At 40.6% G+C, this 20,424-nt stretch overlaps 1 protein-coding gene across 1 annotated transcript in view; it reads right to left on the reverse strand.

The window, feature by feature from the left end:
• Positions 1–14,632: 14,632 nt before the first annotated feature.
• The window catches only part of LOC309550373 (cytochrome P450 2K1-like), a gene marked incomplete at its 3' end in the record, with an annotated part of 115,940 nt that continues 110,148 nt past the window's right edge, over positions 14,633–20,424 (reverse strand). Inside the window, exons 16-19 of the mRNA XM_082250768.1 lie at positions 19,665–19,806; positions 18,510–18,694; positions 15,770–15,911; positions 14,633–14,811 (exon numbers count right to left, since the gene is read on the reverse strand). Coding sequence (XP_082106894.1) covers positions 14,633–14,811; positions 15,770–15,911; positions 18,510–18,694; positions 19,665–19,806 — 648 coding nt within the window. The remainder of the gene's footprint in view (positions 14,812–15,769; positions 15,912–18,509; positions 18,695–19,664; positions 19,807–20,424) is intronic.

The raw sequence follows: 20,424 nt of genomic DNA on the forward strand, positions 1-20,424 counted from the left end.
TGCAATCATTGGGGGACAATGCTGGCACTCTGCAATCATTGGGGGACAAAGCTGGTGCTCTGCAATCATTGGGGGACAATGCTGGCACTCTGCAATCATTGGGGGACAATGCTGGCACTCTGCAATCATTGGGGGACAATGCTGTGGCACTCTGCAATCATTGGGGGACAATGCTGTGGCGCTCTGCAATCATTGGGGTACAATGCTGTGGCACTCTGCAATCATTGGGGTACAATGCTGTGGCACTCTGCAATCATTGGGGGACAATGCTGTGGCGCTCTGCAATCATTGGGGTACAATGCTGTGGCACTCTGCAATCATTGGGGGACAATGCTGTGGCGCTCTGCAATCATTGGGGGACAATGCTGGCACTCTGCAATAATTGGGGGACAATGCTGTGGCGCTCTGACAGCCTCAGTGTACGCCCCATCCCCAGCCTGCCGTCGCTGGAGCCGATTGATGAGGTCACCGCTGACCGGCCTCATGTGTGGGCGGAGACAGGGCCCTGGAGAGCCCGCACTGACGCAGCCTGGAGTGGACACAAGGCTCAGGATTGGAGCCACATGCTGCCTGGGGGCGCCGGGGGCTCAGGCTGTGGGGAGGGCGCAACAATCACTGCTAGCACTTCCAATTTTTTTGTGCCCCCCCCTCGGCCTGCGCCCCTGGCGGGCGCCAATCTGGCCAACCCCTTGGTACACCCCTGTCAAGCTTTAACCCTTTTTTGCAAATTTACAAAAAAATCATTTTAGGTCTGAAGATTGAATAAAGCCCCAAAACATTATATATTTTCTAGTAAAGAAAGAATTCCGCGCGAATGGATCTACTTGTGTGGTTGGCTGCAGCCTACCCCAAAAATATAGTAAAACTATATCTGAATATGGAAAAGATATTAGGGTAATTGGCGCTGCCAAATAATGAAAAAAATATAGAGATGTGTCTCATAAATCTAGGTGCATATAGGTGGTCAAAAAAAGATATCAATGCTGTAAGTAATGGTCCTTATAATATAACCAATGGTCCTAATAATAAGCCACAGTAAGTATTAAAGATATCAATAAATTAATAAATTAATAAATTAGCCAACCATTCATCAATTAATACCACTAATAAATACTTAATAAAAATGCAATAAATATGCAAGCCAATAAAATTAATAAAACAGTGAACAGTGTCTCAAAACTAAAAGTGTAGTGACTCTTAAAATGATTGGTGTAAACACTAGGTGGCAGTATTGATTCAAAATTAATACGTATGGATATCCAAGTGAAACCAATAGTGAGTGATGAAAAGTGCCAAGTGCTGTAATTATATAAAAAAAAAACGACAATATCTAAAATTAAGTGCAAAAATGGATATCCAAGTGAAATTGAATATATATAAAAAACAACAAAGTAATGTAAAAATACATATGATGTGCCAAGTGAAATATAAAAAGTACAAAAAAAACAATAAATAGGTGAATATCTGGTGGATAAATAAATATGAATATAAATAGAAAATTAGATAGTCCGTAATATAAGTGACAAAAAGTCCACAGAAAATATATGTTCAATATAATAGTCCAACAACGTGCAATATGGTGATAAGAAGTGCCAAGGAAAATTGCATGGATGGAGGGGGTGTCTCCTGGTGTGGGTCAGGATGTGGGTGCTGGGTGAGGGAATTCCGTGCTCCCCTTCCTAAGTAGCCCGCACTCACCAGAGAGCGGCACCCCTACAGGGGTAACCAGCGTTGAGTAATTGGGGTATACCCCGATAAACCGCGGTGAGCCTCTCCTCTCCTTCTGGGACCAGTTGCGCTTCCTCCCTCAAATGGTAAGGTTATTAGGATAAGCGATGTGTAATAGGGGTGATATGCAGCGCTCCAGAAAAGATGATGTCCGGGATTATATGGATAAAAAACACTCATATAGTGAAGTACCGTAATGTGTGTTCATTTATTAGGCAAATAAAATCAAGTACTCACATTTAAAAGCAAGATATAGCATCTGTAGGAAAGTAGGGACCGCGAACCCCTCGTATAGCGGTATTTCCGGACGCCGTGCGCCTCAGCGGCCGGATGTGCGTCTCAAGGTGCGGAACTGACGTGCCTACGCTCTACGCGTTTCGTCATCAAACTGACGTCATCAGGAGCAGCGTGAGGCTACGTGAGTCCCGCTAGTATAAATCCTAGTACGTTGCCCGGCAACCGGAACAGGCGCCCAATCAGAAAATGCATACTAGCGCGTCATCAGTTGTTGGGCATATGTTATTACTGTAAATCTACATGGAAGGTGAAGCTCCACCCGAGTGGTTTATTCGGCCAATGGATTTTAATATAGAGCCACACTCAGCAGTTGCTATGCTAAAAAAGGTAAAATATTTTATTTAGTGTTCACGAATGAAAATAATTTAGATTGGTGACAAAGGGATATGTCAGGACCGTCCGAATTAGTGGTTTGGTAATTAGAACATTAAGTGGCCACAAATATAAGAAATTAGAGTGAGAGGAATATTAAAAAATAATAAATGTAATCGGGAAGGTGGAAAAACATTCATTATATATGTTTTAAATCAAATTAAAAGCCTATAATGTAATTGACAAATGTTAAGAAGATGGGTAAAACATATATATATATAATAATATATAATGGGGTACTTTGACGCAGTAGTGGGCTTGAGCACGATATGGCCATATGGTGGGACCAAACCCCCATTTTTATTTATGGATTGTCTTCAGATTTGGTAGTAATTTCTTTTGCATTTGCGCGCTATTCTTTTTTAATATACATGTCTTTTGGTTCATAGCTGCAGCAGCTTTAGAAATACATGGGTATGCTCCCCCAAATTTTTTGCCTGTTTATTATGTATTCGGTCTGACCAGACTATCGAGGTTGAGCAACCCTCCCCACCCCCCCACACACACCTGTACTCAATCAGTGTCCACCATCAAGTGGATATAGGAGGAGTCCCCTGTAGTGCATTTGCACATCCTTCCCAGCAAGGAGTATTATCTCCAAGGGTTAGGCTGGATTCATCTTTTTCATGGATAGTGTAGGACCCACTGATAATGGGGTACTTTGACGCAGTAGTGGGCTTGAGCACGATATGGCCATATGGTGGGACCAAACCCCCATTTTTATTTATGGATTGTCTTCAGATTTGGTAGTTATTTCTTTTGCATTTGCGCGCTATTCTTTTTTAATATATATATATATATATGTTATAAAACCAAATATACGGTAAATAGGGGCATATGTATTAAAAATATAAAATTTAAAAATATTAAGCAAATGTAACATCATGGCTTAAAAAGGTATGTTTATATAGTTATGATATGGTTCCAATGGGACTATTTAATGGTTTATGGAACTAGTGAAGAAGAAAATACTCCAAATATTACAAATATTAGAATGAGAATGCCAAGGTAAGTATGTGTATATATATTGGGATACAGCTTCGGTTTGTTAGCGGAAATACATATATTAAATATTGAGTGTTGTAAAGGAGATACAGTCTAAGATTATTAAATCAATATAAACATCTAAAAATATGTAAACGAACATGTAAAAACATGTTAAATTTAAAATGATCAAAAAATATTGAAGGGACTAGGGATCGTATATATACATTGTGATACCATAAGTATCACGGTGCAATTATATTCCCATTGCTGAAGTTTAGGAGGCAATTGATTTCCTGTGGACAGGCAACCCACTCGGTGATATATATCTATACAAAACAAATAACAGTAAACATAATTCTATAGATCTATCATAAAAGTATGTATAAAGGCATATGTACCATTAGTGAATATCTCATGTGTTAATAAATAAGTGACATATGGTGTACCATAAGGACCAGACCGTAAACAATAAATAAATTGATTCGAAGGGTGTGTCAAAATGAAAATTAGTCACTCATAGTGTGTTCAAATATTTAGATCAAATAGTCGTCAATATCTTATCTAGGTGTATTCATTGGTGAAACAAGGATAAATTGAATTGGTGACATACATGTTAGCGAGTGATTCTATGAGAATGGACATGTATAGATTCATATGCTTGTGTGTAAAAGGAGCCATATAAAAAAATATATATAGGTTTTAACGTATTATAATGTTAGTCCAATGGAAATTTGAGACCTCACCCAGCACCCACATCCTGACCCACACCAGGAGACACCCCCTCCATCCATGCAATTTTCCTTGGCACTTCTTATCACCATATTGCACGTTGTTGGACTATTATATTGAACATATATTTTCTGTGGACTTTTTGTCACTTATATTACGGACTATCTAATTTTCTATTTATATTCATATTTATTTATTAACCAGATATTCACCTATTTATTGTTTTTTTTGTACTTTTTATATTTCACTTGGCACATCATATGTATTTTTACATTACTTTGTTGTTTTTTATATATATTCAATTTCACTTGGATATCCATTTTTGCACTTAATTTTAGATATTGTCGTTTTTTTTTAATATAATTACAGCACTTGGCACTTTTCATCACTCACTATTGGTTTCACTTGGATATCCATACGTATTAATTTTGAATCAATACTGCCACCTAGTGTTTACACCAATCATTTTAAGAGTCACTACACTTTTAGTTTTGAGACACTGTTCACTGTTTTATTAATTTTATTGGCTTGCATATTTATTGCATTTTTATTAAGTATTTATTAGTGGTATTAATTGATGAATGGTTGGCTAATTTATTAATTTATTAATTTATTGATATCTTTAATACTTACTGTGGCTTATTATTAGGACCATTGGTTATATTATAAGGACCATTACTTACAGCATTGATATCTTTTTTTGACCACCTATATGCACCTAGATTTATGAGACACATCTCTATATTTTTTTCATTATTTGGCAGCGCCAATTACCCTAATATCTTTTCCATTATATATTTTCTGAAAGCAAACACCCTAGAGAATAAAATAGTGGTAGTTCCAATTTTTTATGTTACACGATAATACCACAAAGGTCTGGGAAAGGCAAAATTTCAGTAAAAAATACACTAAAGTTCTCTTTAGGGCACACAAACACATTAAATTACCCAATTTTTCGGTAGAATATAAAAGATGAGGTTGCACCGAGTAAACGGATACCCAATGTCAAACCTTAAGTTTGTGTTTGCCCATGAAATGACGACAAATTTTAGTACCCTATATTTTCTACAGGCAACGCTTTAAAAGCCCCCGATGGGTCATCAGTTTAGGGTTACGGAGGAGGTCTGGTGTAGAATTATTACTCTCTCTAGCGTGTGCGTCGAGATGTAACATGTGTATTGCAATTATGTTTTTAAGTGTAGGCGCCCCTGATGTGCGCATTTATATTAGTTTGTGCATATATGTGGGGGTGGAGGGTCTCTAAAATTTGGAGGGGGGGGGGGGTTTATATGCTTGGATGTAACCTTCATTTTACATAATTTAAAAAAAAAAATTGTCTTAACTATTTTTTTCACATAGAGGTTTTTTTGTTCCCTTTGTGATTCATTTTTGGTGACAGGTTCTCTTTATTGAGACATCCGAGGTCTATTTCTTTACATTCCAGAGAAACTGATAGGGGGACCCCGGAAGCAACGGGTCATAAACAAAGACGTGTGTCCGCTCAGCTCCCTCCCCCCTACCCAGCAGCATCCGCTATGCCTGTCCAAGGCCCGCAGAGGGGCAAGTGGATCCCGGTATACATGGTGGATTGCTTTTATCTGACAGGTGTCAGTCTGCTTGTCAGATATACACACACACTGAATGCCGGGACAAGGTCATCCAGTGCCCAGGGCAAGGATGCCAAACTGCGCCCCCCCCCCCCTTCCCTTAGGATTAGGGTCAAGGTGCCCCCCCATCCCTGCAATAAACCATTGTGCCCAGGGCAACCGACCCTTCTGCCCACCCCTTGTCCCGGCCCTGCACACACTCCCGACGGCTGCAGTGTGTATAATAACCACCTGCTCCCTGTTGTAAGCACAGCCCACCGTTCTTCTCCCTGGGATGATCACAGAGTGCCTGTGATCCTTCTATATAGGAACATATGTCTCTATGGTCATTCCATAAGCACGTCCCCCCACAGTTAGAATCACTCCCCTAGGCTCACATTTAACCCCTTGATCACCCATAATGGTAACCCCTTCCCTGCCAGTGTCATTAGTACAGTAACAGTCCATATTTTTAGCACTGATTACTGTAGTAATGTCACTGGTACCCCCAAAAGTGTCAAAAATGTCAGTTAGGGGAAGGATCTGTCTGCCGCAATGTCGCAGTCCCATAAAAAATTGCAGATCGCCGCCATTACTAGTAAAAAAAAAAAACAATAAAAATGACATAAATCTTTCCCCTAGTTTGTAGATGCAATAACTTTTGCACAAACCAATCAATATACTCTTATTGGGATTTTTTTTTTTTTACCAAAAATATGTAGCAGAAAACAAATTGGCCTAAAATGTTAAAAAATGTAGATTTTTTTTTTTTTTGGGGGGGGGGGAATGTCATATTGCAGAAAGTGAAAAATATTGTTTTTTTTTTCAGAATTGTCGCTCTTTTTTTGTTTATAACGCAAAAAATAAAAATCGCACAGGTGATCAAATACCACCAAAAGAAAGCTCTATTTGTGGGAAAAAAGGACATCAATTTTATTTAGATACAGAGTCGCACGACCGCGCAATTGTCCGTTAAAATAACGCAGTGCCGAATCGCAAAATATGGCCTGGTCATTAAGAGGGAAAATCTTCCGGTCCAGAAGTGGTTAAGAAAATGTTCTTGCTTTGTAATATAGTCAGACTTATAAGATGAACCCGGGGCTCAGTGATCCATGTTTTGGATGAGACAGCTTGATGCTGATATGCTGATTGCCTCCATTTGTCTATGTGGTGACCCCCACTACCTTTTTAGCGGGGGTCACCTGAGAGAGGTTGGTAAAGGTGACATCACAAGGATACTTGGATATACAGCGTTTGATATTTTTGGAGATTTTTTTTCCCCTATATTATTTTGGACTAAATTATACTTTTTTTTTTTAAATTTAATTTTCACACTTTTTTTCGCTTTATACGCACATTATTGAGCACGTTCTTGTGTACAATTTTATGCATATTGTGTTATTTATACGTTATTATAAGCGCAAAACACATTTCACACATATTTTGAATGAATTACTAATTAATTAAGTGTTTGCAGCTAGTTTATTGAAGTTTGCTGTGGACAGATACATTGTAGTTATACACATTATATATGCAAGCTGGTTAATGCTCAGGGCTCTCTCTCACGGTCTGTCCTGTGGAATCCTGCTACTGTGTTAAATCCTATTAGTCAGGGACTAAACTGAGTTTAATTAGTAGCTCAGGCAAGCAGATGTTCTGTTTGTTTTTGCTATGGACCTTTAGTACAGGGTGTTCCTGTCTTGTGCATTGCTAACCATTTGCAGTTGAGCTTGCCTCCCTTATTGATATACACCATATTTTCAAAAGTATTGGGACGCCTGCCTTCACACGCACATGAGCTTTAATGGCATCCTAGTCCATAGGGTTCAATATTGAGTTGGCCCACCCTTTACAGCTATAGCAGCTTCATCTCTTCTGGGAAGGCTGTCCACAAGGTTTAGGAGTGTGTCTATGGGAACGTTTAACCATTCTTCCAGAAGCACATTTGTGAGGTCAGGCACGGATGTTGGATGAGAAGGCCTGCCTTACAGTCTCCGCTCTAATTCATCCTAAAGGTGTTCTGTCAGGTTGTGGTCAACACTTTGTAAAGGCCAGTCAAGTTCCTCCACCCAAAACTCGCTCATCCATAACTTTATGGATGTTGCTTTGTGCACCATTTGGTGAAGGGGGGATATGGTGTGGGGTTGTTTTTCAGGGGTTGGACTTGGCCCCTTTCTTTCCAGTGAAGCGAACTCTTAACCACTTTACCACCGGAGGATTTTGCTGTCTTACTTCCAGGCCACTTTTTTTGATTCTGCACTGTGCGAATTTTACTGACAATTGCGCGGTCGTGCGACGCCGTACCCAAACAACATTTATGTCTTTTTTTTTCCCCACAAACAGAGATTTCTTTTGGTGGTATTTGATCACCTCTGCGATTTTTACTTTTTGCGCTATAAACAAAAAAAGAGCGTAAATTTTGAAAAAATAACAATATTTTTCACATTTTTTTATATGAAATTCCCCCCCCCCCCAAAAAATGTAAAAATCAAAATTTTTTAAAATTTTTGTCCAATTTGTTTTCTGCTACCTATGTTTGGTAAAAATTACAATAAGCGTATTTTGATTGGTTTGCGCAAAAGTTATTGCGTTTACTAACTAAGGGAAAGATTTCTGTCATTTTTGGTGTTTTTTTTTTTAACGAGTAATGGCGGCGATCTGCGATTTTTTTTTTTGCGGGACTGCGACATTGCGGCGGACAGATCGGACCCTTGACTGACATTTTTGACACTTTTGGGGGTACCAGTGACATTTCTATAGTAATTAGTGCTATAAATATGCACTGTTACTGTAAAAATGACACTGGCAGGGAAGGGGTTAATTTTATTGGAGAGGGAGGGGTTAATGTATGCCTGGTGCTTACTAACGTGTGTGGGGGGAGGTGACTGAGTGACACAGGGACAGATCGCATGTTCAGCTATGGTGAACCCTGCAATCTGTCACTGTTTGTCACTGAGGAGATCCGCCCGCTCTGTTTACACAAGCGGGCGGATCTCCAAACTCGATTCCCCGACGATCGGGGAAGAGCAGCGGCAATCGCCGCTGCTCCTCCCCTGGCCCGACTCCCGCTGGGAATAAATACAGCGGGAGCGAACCTCCGGCGGTGCGCGAGCGCCGCCCACAAGGGGAGGAGTCTAGCGACGTAGTACTACGTCGCTGGACGATAACGAGCCACTGTGCCGCAGTAGAGGCACAGTGAGCAGTCGTAAAGTGGTTAAGGTATCAACATACCAAGACATTTTGGACAATTTTTATGCTCCCAACTTTGTGGGAACAGTTTGGGGATGGCCCCTTCCTGTTCCAACATGACTGCGCACCAGTGCACAAAGCAAGGTCCATAAAGACACGTGTTCTGTTCTCACTACACGTATGCCCCAGGCGTGTGCAGCTCAACATACAGCTAAACCTTTAATCCTACAATACCAGTCCTTTTGTAACTTAAGGCTTTATTCCAGTGAAGAATGGTGGTCACATGACAGGTTACAAGTCAGAATGGATATGCGAATAGGATTGTGAATAGAGAGTCAGGTGAAACTGCAAATAAACAGATAAAGGCATACAATCAGTGTACAAACATTAACAATATATGCATTGAGTATATAACCAACAGTTTATGAGCATACCAGCGATGCTTCAAAGGGGGGTTCAGGAATCTTCCCACAGGAACCTCAGATGCTGTCTGGCTGTGTCACAAGGTAAATCTAAAATGGAGATTCTCTCAGAGAGGTGGAACTAATCCAGCAATAGATAACAGGAAGTACCATAAAGTGCTGTATAACAGTCTATGTCACAGTGGCATCTTGTGGCCAATATTGGTATTACAAGTTCCAATAGCATTAATTATTTCCTTATGCTGGAGGCATGACAACACGGGTGAGGGAGTTTGAGGTGGAGGAACTTGACTGTCCTGCACAGAGTCCTGACCTTAACCCGACAGAACACCTTTGGGATGAATTTGAGCGGAGACTGTGAGCCAGGCTCTCTTATCCAACATCAGTGCCTGACCTCACAAATGTGCTTCTGGAAGAACGGTCCAATATTCCCAAAGACACACTCCTAAACCTTATGGACAGCCTTCCCAGAAGAGTTGAAGCTGTACATGCAAGGTTACATGTACCGCAGATAACCTTAGATGTGTTTACACAATTCAATTGATGTGATGTAATTGTACTTTTTGCAAATTTGTAAGATTTTATATTGTAAGATTTTGTAATGTTTTGTAAAATAAATGTAGAGAATCTTTTAAGATTAGACCTTTTTGACCTTACTTGTATCAATATTGGTTAGATAGTTGCCATTATAGTCCCAAACAAAAGAGGGTCTTAGCTAGTTACTAGTAAATAGGGATGAAGGCAACCGCATAACCCCTCCATGTGGAAAACAATACAACAATTTCTGTAAATACATCTCTACTCCTTGGTCTTAGTGGAACTTCTTTTTTTGAAAGATTTGTAGAAGTTATTCCACACAAATAAAAAAACTCATATATTGTAGTAAAATTTATTTATTTAGAAATGTAAAGCCATAATTAAAAAAAACTCAAACAGGATGGTGCTTTTTCAAGCATGTGTAACCATTCGTTTACAGGTATTTGCATACACATCAGGAGGCAGACATGATGGATGCATATAACCCCAGATATACTTCCAAAACACGTGAGGCAGTCTCAAAGTATGTGGAAATTAGATGGTTTTTAACCACTTTAGCCCCGCTCACAGTGCCTCTACTGCGGCACAGTGGCTCGTTCCCGTCCAGCGACGTAGACCTACGTCGCTGGACTCCTCCCCTTGTGGGCGGCGCTCACGCACCGCCGGAGGCTCGCCTCCGCTGTATTCAGTCACAGCGGGAGTCGGGCCAGGGGAGGAGCAGCGGCGATCGCCGCTGCTCTTCCTCGATTGTCGGGGAATCGAGTCTGGAGATCCGCCCGCTTGTGTAAACACAAGCGGGCGGATCTCCTAAGTGACAGACAGTGACAGATTGCAGGGTTCAGCATAGCTGAACATGCGATCTGTCCCTGTGTCACTCAGTCACCTCCCCCCACACACGTAAGCACCAGGCATACATTAACCCCTCCCTCTCCAATAAAATTAACCCCTTCCCTGCCAGTGTCATTTTTACAGTAACAGTACATATTTATACAGTGCATATGTATAGCACTGATTACTGTAGTAAAGTGTCAAAAATGTCAGTCAAGGGTCCGATCTGTCCGCCGCAATGTCACAGTCCCGCAAAAAAAAATCGCAGGTCGCCGCCATTACTCGTTAAAAAAAAAAACACCAAAAATGACAGAAATCTTTCCCTTAGTTAGTAAACGCAATAACTTTTGCGAAAACCAATCAAAATACGCTTATTGTGATTTTTTTTACCAAACATAGGTAGCAGAAAACAAATTGGCCAAAAATTTAAAAAAAATTTGATTTTTAAATTTTTTTGGGGGGGAATTTCATATAAAAAAATTTGAAAAATATTGTTATTTTTTCAAAATTTACACTCTTTTTTTGTTTATAGTGCAAAAAGTAAAAATCGCACAGGTGATCAAATACCACCAAAAGAAAGCTCTGTTTGTGGGAAAAAAAGGATGTAAATTTCGTTTGGGTGCGGCGTCGCACGACCGCGCAATTGTCAGTTAAATTCGCACAGTGCCAAATTGCAAAAAGTGGCCCTGACGTAAGACAGCAAAATCCTCCGGTGTTAAAGTGGTTAAGGACATTTTAAATTAAAAAAATAAGTGTGTGAGTTTCATTATATTTGCCCCTTCCCAACTGGAGCACTCCATGACTCTAAAACTACACACACATCTTTTCTAAAATATCTTCTGTCTAGACAGGTCCTCTTTGCCCTTTACTTGCTCTGGTGGAATGCGGATCTCAAAGGAATGCTGCAGAGAGCATGATGATGTGGTTCTGCTATTTTCAGCATACTTTTAGGACAGGGCTCAAACCCTTCACTGCCCTGGATCAGTAAAGGGCAGCACCGTCAAGTAACATGCATGGGGTTCCCCTTGATCTAACAAACACATGTAAAAGTAAAAAAAGTAATTTTCCTCTCTGTACCAGAAAAATAAATCTAGTCCCATGAACTTGTAGAAGCCTTCATTCCTGGACTTCTTGGGGTTGATTTACAAAAGGCAAATAGACTGTTCACTTTGCTGGAGAATTTTTAAAAGAGCTTAATAAATGAGGTGAAGCTCTGCTCAGGCACACTAATAGCGCCAAGTGCCATATATGAGTGCAGCAGTTGCACTAATGCTTGGCTGTCTGATATGCAGCTGTACCTGTGTTCCAGTACAGCCCGAAGCACTAAAAAAAATAAAATAAATAAAAATAAAGTGCTGGGCTGGCATGACTAGGCAGTCAGGGGAACATGGGAGTGATAGGGTTAATAATAAAAATGTTTATCAGGCCCCTACCCAATTAGGGGGCTTTTCTCTTACAGGTAGGTGGAGCCACAAAGAGGTTGTGGCAAAGGCAGCCCAATTTGCCTGGGCATTTGGCTGAGACGCGTGGGGAAAAACGTTCCCGCCGCCCACCCTAATCCTGGACTTGGTTGCATCTAGTGTTTGTATTCCTGTTTGGCGGTTGGGGTCTTTGAAAGCATTTAAAATGACCTGCTGTGTTTATCAGTTTAGGGACCCATCTAAGGTATGTAGTCACCTGTGGAATGCCAGTTAATGGGGGTTAACTGGTAGGTTAAAATGGTGAGGTATCTGCTGAATGTTGAGGTCGTCCCCGAACTGGTGTGGTGCGGCTGGGGACCGGGTAAATAGTTACGCAGATACAAAAGTGGATGATTGATACTTGGTGCCTCCAAAGATCTGCAACCTCTGGTTTTATCGTTACTGTATTATTATTTTGTTTCCTGTTTTAAGGAATGTTGATTATATTCTGTTTGGTTTTAATAAACGGCCAGTACGGCCAAAAATTTTAATCCAACAATTGTGTTTGGGCATTTTTTACATAGATAGTTGGGGTAAAAGGAGTTGGGGCGGTTGGTAGATTCTAGAAGCTTTAGATGACATCTGAAGTGCATTGGTCATGAAACCTGATCCCGTTATTCCTATGTTTGACCCGGCTTTCTCTCCCCCCTTGGTCTGTATCTAGACTTTGCTTCTTGTCTCTTGCTCATCTGCCTGAACTCACGCTGCCGATCTCTGCCTGTACCCAGACTATCCTTTGCCTGCTGTGTATGCCTGCATCTGATCGTCTGTTACCAGCCTGACCATGCATCCTGTGTCTCTTCTGTTCTGCATGCCACTGCCTGGTCCCTGCTGCCTGCTGCCTGCTGCCTGCTGCCACCAGTCCGGAATCTGCTAGCCTGCCAAACGCCTGCCATTTAACCTTCTGGTCCACCCTGGTGACACATCCACCACACGGAAGATGATCCAGGCACCCACACACCACTACGCTCTTGTGGCTGCACACATCCCTGAGGTGGTCCCTGAGCCGGGGTTGTACGAGAGGCCTTCTCTCTGCAAATCAGGCTCAGCCGTCAGGTACATGACAAGTACGTAGTACGTAGGCAATTGTAGTAATAGGGCACGTAGTAGTACGTAGTAACAGGGCAATCAGTAAACAGTATGTAGTGGCAGGGCAGTTAGTGAGCAGTATATAGTGGCAGAGCAGTCAGTGAGCGGTATGTAGTGGCAGGGTGGTTAGTGTACAGTATATAAAGTAGCAGCAGGGTGGTCAGTGAGCAGTCTATAGTGGCAGAGTGCTCAGTAAGCAGGATATCAGGGCAGGGCAGTCAGTGAGCGGTATGTCAGGATAGGGAAGTCAGTGAGCAGTATGTCAGGGCATGGCCATCAGGGAGCATTATATAAGGGCAGGGGAGTCAGTGAGCGGTATATCAGGGCAGTCAGTGAGCACTATGTCAGGGCAGGGTAGTCAGTAAGCAGTATGTCAGGGCAATCACTGAGCAGTATATCAGGACCGGGCAGTCAGTGAGCAGTTTGTCACGGCAGTAAGTAAATGGTATGTCAGGGCAGTCAGTGACGGGTACGTAAGAGCAGAGTAGTCAGTCAGCAGTATGTCAGGGCAGGTTAGTCAGTTAGCAGGGTCATACTTCAGTCACTTACCCACATGGCTGCAGATAGAAGGCTTCCTGTGTTACTATCTCTGCTCCTCCTCTTTTCAATACTTCAGCTGCTAAATGAGCCAAAATGAAGCAGCCCCCTGTGTTACGACAGGAGGAAATGGCCACACCCCTGTCCCAAGCATTAACTGGAGTGCCCCATCCTGTGTGCTCTGCCTCGCAAACTTGGTACTGTGACAGCGCAATCTACCTGCAATAGCTACTTCTGCGGACTCCCCCACCCTATGTTGCCCCTGAGACCTCCCTCCTGGCAGCCAGAAAATCTCAGAGAGGCTATTGTGAGAGGTGGAGCCAGGGACATGTGAGCATGTGAGAGGTAGTAGATAAAGTCTCTGACCGATACTGCAGATTGAGGATAGAGATGGGGCAGAAGTGGAGTCAGCTTGTGGGGGGGAGTGGGAAGGGCAGAATAAATTACATTATACTTCTACCACACTGTCCATAACTAAGTAACTTATTTAGGGGTGGTACGGTGGGAGTATAATGTAATCTATTTTCTACTGTAGCATTCTGGGTAGGTGCTACTATAGGGAAACTGCACCTTCAGTGCCCTTATTCCGGGACAAGTCTCGGAACAGAGGCATCATGGGACATCAGACCAGAAAGCGTAACTGTCCCGGTAGATCTGGGACAGTTGGCAAGTATGCACTAATATCTGCCAAAAATTAAGCATTTATGAAGAAAATTTGTAGAATTATACATTTATTAACTGCACACAAAATAGTCAGATGTTTTAAAGTAGCAAGGTGAGGTTTGCAACACAACACAGAACATGTTTAGAATACATTCATATTGTCATCTAAATAAATGCAAAGTCATTTCCACATTGTCATGATTCAGTATTACACACGGGACAAAGCACATATTTTATGACTCACAGGACCCCGTGTGAAACCAACTGCTGTTTTAAGGTCCAATTTAATTCCTGGAGGAGCCTGGAAAGTGAAGTTTTGTAGAAGACTTACAAAGAACATAAACAATTCCATTTTGGCCAATGTCTCACCAACACAGCTTCTTTTACCTAGGAAATATAATAGATATGTTATCAGGTTATTAGAAATTAGGATTCTATACCTATTTTACTAATTTTTATCATCGCAATTTTTGAGTCATTTTATATTATTCATTGATTGATCTATTTAATGTTGTTTATATATTCACTTTGTTGATTATTTATTTTCATCACTATTGCATATTGTATATATACACATATTTATTTATCTCAGCACATCTTTGCACATTGCACTTCGCCACCTTGAGGCTATTTTCCATAGTCTTTTCTATATACAATTCATCCGATGATATATGTTTACATAGGTATTTCTACCTAATTACACTTTATAACATAAGCAGCGCCATCACCCCCATTCTCATCTACTAAATACTCAGGCCAGGTTTTTGAATCCTCCCATCCTAATCTCCAGAAGCTTCTCCTAGAGTCAGGGGGAGGTAATCAAACTCCCAGAGAAGAGTCCTGAGCAGACTAAACTAAACAATCCTGACTTTTGTTGTTACAGCAGAAGGCCCATACTAAACTTACTGCCTATGTAGGAGGGTGCTACACTAGTAATAAATAGGACAAAAAAACTGAAAAATTGTTGATTTTATATTTAGCAGTTCCATAATAGAGAACAAATGGGGAAAAAAACACTAGGCAGAATGTACTCAAAGTTAGCCTACCATCGCTCCATCTCGTACAATCCTGCTTGGCATGGAGAACCAAATAAACACAGAGTAAAGCATGTACAGTACATAGCTGTGGACACAGCAATATAGCAAAATAGTGCTGCTTCTTTCAACATGTGGGAGATTTCTCCTTGTTCCTGTATATTTTATTAATATCAAACCGAACAGGAGATAAGAAGATATCTCCAAGATGAAGACAAAAAACAGCAAAAACAGTTTTAAGCATTATCATAAATGACTAACCCGTGACCTGGGATTATACCATGGGATCGCACACGTGACATTTAACTCACCAGCTGAAAATGGAACGAAGACTTCTTTCTTCACAAAATTTCCTCTAGCATCCAGAAAATGTTCGGGATGAAACTCCTCTGGTTTTTCAAAGTGGGCCTCATCCAACATTACAGACGTTAGCAATGGAATCACTTGTGTGCCCTCAAAAAGATCAACATTTTATTAACATCACAGTAAAATATGTTTTGAAAAAATTGCAAAATGATTGTGATGATGTGTTTTTTATTGATTGCCTTATTAGTAGGGATGAGCCAAATTAGCAGTTTCGATTCCTATGGAAGTTAGGTGACATGCAAGTATGGAAGGCTAAATTAGGGTATTTTTTGGAGATTTTTGAAGGTGTAGTAAACTTTAAATGAAAACCAAAGAATACCCAATCACATGCAAGGAAAAAAATAAAAAACATGGTTGGATGATGTAAGTCAGCAAAGCTTCATCCCATTCACTAAGTTCTGGGGGAAATTCCCTTGCAAAGTGAACAACCTATTTACCTTTAGTAAATCCAGCCCAATTTGTAACAAACTAAAGTGTCACATCATGACATTAACGTCCAAATAGAAACTGTGCACAAAGCCAATGAGCTTTGGGGGCCAAAGAGCACAGTACAGGCTGAGGGCATTGGAAGCTATTAGATTTCTGAGTTTACCAACTGTTTTGCCTAATAAAACAGTGTTTTTATCCACTACTACTACTACACTCGCTACCATACAAGATAGGCACAAGTGTATAAATGGCACAACAATTGATTCAATTTATTATAAAGATAGTTCTAACATGCAATGATTAGTTACAGAATCAATAGATAAAGCAAAGAATTAGCATCAATACATCACTGGATATTGTAGCATCACCTGTTGCCTCTACGATTGGGGGACTCCAGCAATCAGCAAGGGGAACACCGGGAAATCGACTCAAGGCACGTCTTGCGTCTTCAGAAAAGTCCAGATTTTCCCCAGAGAATCCCCTTTGTTTATACCATAATTCTGTCAAGTCATTCTTGCCATATATACGTGATAAATATTTGCTGTGTAAGCAGGATGCATGGATATGAGCAGTCCATAGATCCAGCGCATGGACGACTCATGCGGACATGCACAATAACTTGTTTTTAATGACTGTTCATTTAATTCCCACAAGACTGCTCATCTCATTCCCACAAGTCATATCTATGAAAACAACAGGTTCTCAACCTGAAGCGGCCTTGATTCCCATGAAATAATTTGATAACAGCTGGTTCTCACCAACAGCTGGTTCTCACTGTCAGAAAACAACCCTTGTTTACATGGATGTCATCCATTATTTGGTGAAGATTAATTACTTTTAACTATTCACTCTCTCTGATACAGCCATATCACAATCGTATCACACCAACAAGTAATTTTTATTTTATCAGCAAACAGATATAACAAAACACTTCCAATGGTATATTGACAGTAGCAGATAAAATAAATAAAATGAGTTGTTTGGGATCATATAAATTTTAATCAGCAGCTTACTAACAGACATATCAGCCTGGATGTCACATCACTTCCTCAAACTCAACCTATCCAAAACCGAGCTCATGATATTTCCTCCCCCACGGTCCTCCTCCCCTGATTTCTTTGTCTACATCAACAGCACAACTATCAACCCGTCCACCCATGCCAAGGTCCTAGGTATAATCCTGGACTCTGAACTATCCTTTCAGCCACACATCCAGTCACTGTCCAAAGCTTGCTGCTTCAACCTCCGCAACATCTCCAAGATACCCTTCCTAACCAATGATGCCACAAAGCTTCTTATCCATTCCCTGGCCATCTCTCGTCTCGATTACTGCAACTCCCTTCTCATTGGCTTACCTTTAAAAATAAAAAGATTATCCCCCCTTCAGTCCATCATGAACACTACTGCCAGGCTCATCCACCTTGCAAACCACTCTGTGTCTGATACCCCTCTTTGCCAATCCCTCCATTGGCTGCCACTCAACCAACAAATTAAATTCAAGTTACTAACCATAACGTACAAGCCATCCATAACTTGGCGCCCAGCTACATCACTAATCTGGTCTCAAAATACCGACCAACTAGTTCTCTTCGTTCTTCCCAGGACCTCTTGCTCTCTAGCTCCCTTATAACCTCTTCCCATGCTTGCCTCCAGGACTTCTCCCGAGCTTCTCCCATCCTCTGGAATGCTCTACCCCCATCTGTCCGACTATCTCCTACTTTTTCTACTTTCAGACGATCCCTGAAAACACATCTCTTCAGAGAAACCTATCTGGCATCCACCTAACAACTGTACTTTTATTTTCTCTTCATCAGCCCATCCCCCACAGTTATTATCTCTTGTATCTCTTGACCCTCCCTCTTAGATTGTAAGCTCTAATGAGCAGGGCCCTCTGATTCATACTGTATTAAAGTGTATTGTATTTGTACTGTCTACCCTCAAGTTGTAAAGCGCTGCGTAAACTGTCAGCGCTATATAAATACTATGTAATAATAATCAGTTGTAATCACAGTATCATGACTTAGTTACTAGAATTCTTTCTGGCTTTTGCCTTAATATTGCTGCTTTTATTCCCCATGAAGCTGTGCAGTGGTACTACGGGACGTCAAAAGTTGGGAAAAAGAAGTTTAAAAAAAATAATTATATCTGAGGACAGAAAACTTGTTTGAATGTGCTACTTGTAAAAATAATGGTAACCAATTAATTTTACTGTGTCAATAATTAAATAACAGAGCACAGTGCTAACTTGCTGCTTACCTTTGGAAGAAAGTACCCTCGGAAGTGGACATCTTGAGTAGTAGCATGTGGGACATTGGTTGGAACGATATTCCCGAATCTTTGAATTTCGTGAATAACAGCATCTGTGTATGGCATGTCCTTACGGTGACTTGCCTGAGGCGGAGATGATCCAATCACTTTCTCAATTTCTTTTTGGACTTTCCCTGGTTCCAATACAAAAATTAAAGCTAAAGTCGCAAGTAAAATTTTAATTTCCAATAAATTCTTATTTAAACCTTACTGATACAGATGTATAATTAAAAAAAATAATTTATACACATTTTTAATTGTTTATGTACATTTTTTTATTATAAATATAACAATAATTTACTACAAGGTTCATCCATTAGGAAAGCCTAGCACTAGCCACATGATGGTTGTGTCTAGCAGGAAAAGGCAAAGCAACTGCTGGAAAAAAGTAGTACATATAAAAAATAAAAACATGAATTATTCATTTATTTGTTCATTGACTGATTATTACTGAATATATCGTTGATACTTTTCCTGTGAAAAGCTGACTAACCACATTTTTTCCAAAACAATGCACTCTCTAAATGAGCCTTTCTCAACCTTTTTAACACAGAGGAACTCTTGAAATAACTTTCCAGTCTCAAGGAACCCCTACTAGGAATAACTTTCCAGTCTCAAGGAACCCCTGTTTAAAGTGACTTTATCTACAACTCATGATAAATTAGTGTGAGGGTCTCTGGAAAGAATGCTCCTTACACCTGTGGTCATTGGGAAGACCTACCCCATTACAGACAGCTAAAAAGATCAATGGTGTCAGAGGGAACATTTGTGAAAGACAGAAATTGCTCGTTGCTCAAGCCCCAGCAACCTCTGGAGGAACCCTAGGGTTCCACAGATCCCTGGCTGAGATGCCTTACTCTAATTGTTTTTTCTTAAATAATTTTCTCACTTTCAGAAAGGATATTGTCTGCACTATCTGTCATACAAAAAAGGCTGTTCACTCGAGTGGTTACATATCAATATATGAAACATCATCATAAAACTATGGCTAAGACATAAAAAATAATGAATGATAAATAAAAAGAGTTTTCAGATATATACTATGCTAACAACACAGCTGTAAGGCATTTCCAATAGACTATACATAAGCAATATTTCTCTTACTTTGGATGTCTGGGTAAGTTATCATCAGCAGAATTCCCCAGCGAAGTGTGGTCGAGGTGGTCTCCATTCCAGCAGAAAAGAGATCGGTTACAAGCATTGTAAGGTTTTCATTGGTAAAAAATAATTTTTCATTGGGCTTCTCCTGCAAGACAAGGTTTTTGAACTTGAATGGGACCACCTATTCTTATTAGCCGTTGTTCCAAAAATGGGTCTTTTCTACTCCAGACCTTTGGGCCAAACATTACGCAAACACTTATATACTATATATAGCTGAATTACCTACACATTACACATTATAACCTCCCAATGGATTTTTCAACTCTACCTGAGTGGTCTGAGACCTCACTCTTTTCCTATTCAGTTTTTAAAACACATGAAGCACTAGCCCCCGTTGGCTGCTGATTTTAACTGCTTCTCCCCCAAAAAGTACAGAGACAACCATCCACCCAAGAAACTCTATTCACTCTGGCTCCAAAAAACAGTCTTGGGGTTGTCTTTTTGCAAAATATTGCTAATAAAACTTGTAGCAGGAGAGAGGTTAGGGGGCATGGGATACTCCAAATTGTCTAGCACATAACAGCTGGAGGACAGTCTTCTCCGTAGGCAACTGTGAATAATGGACAGTATAAGGCCTCACAGTATAAGACCATGAGGCAAGTCTTTTTGGCATCTGGTTATCCTGCACCACTGCACAGCTATTGGTACCCAGTATAATCTCAAGAACCCTGCAAAGTACAGGAAGGCACTCTTCTCTAAGATC

Source organism: Pelophylax lessonae (genome assembly GCF_965119305.1).
Source record: "Pelophylax lessonae genome assembly, chromosome: 3".
Classification (NCBI taxonomy): Eukaryota; Metazoa; Chordata; class Amphibia; order Anura; family Ranidae; genus Pelophylax; species Pelophylax lessonae.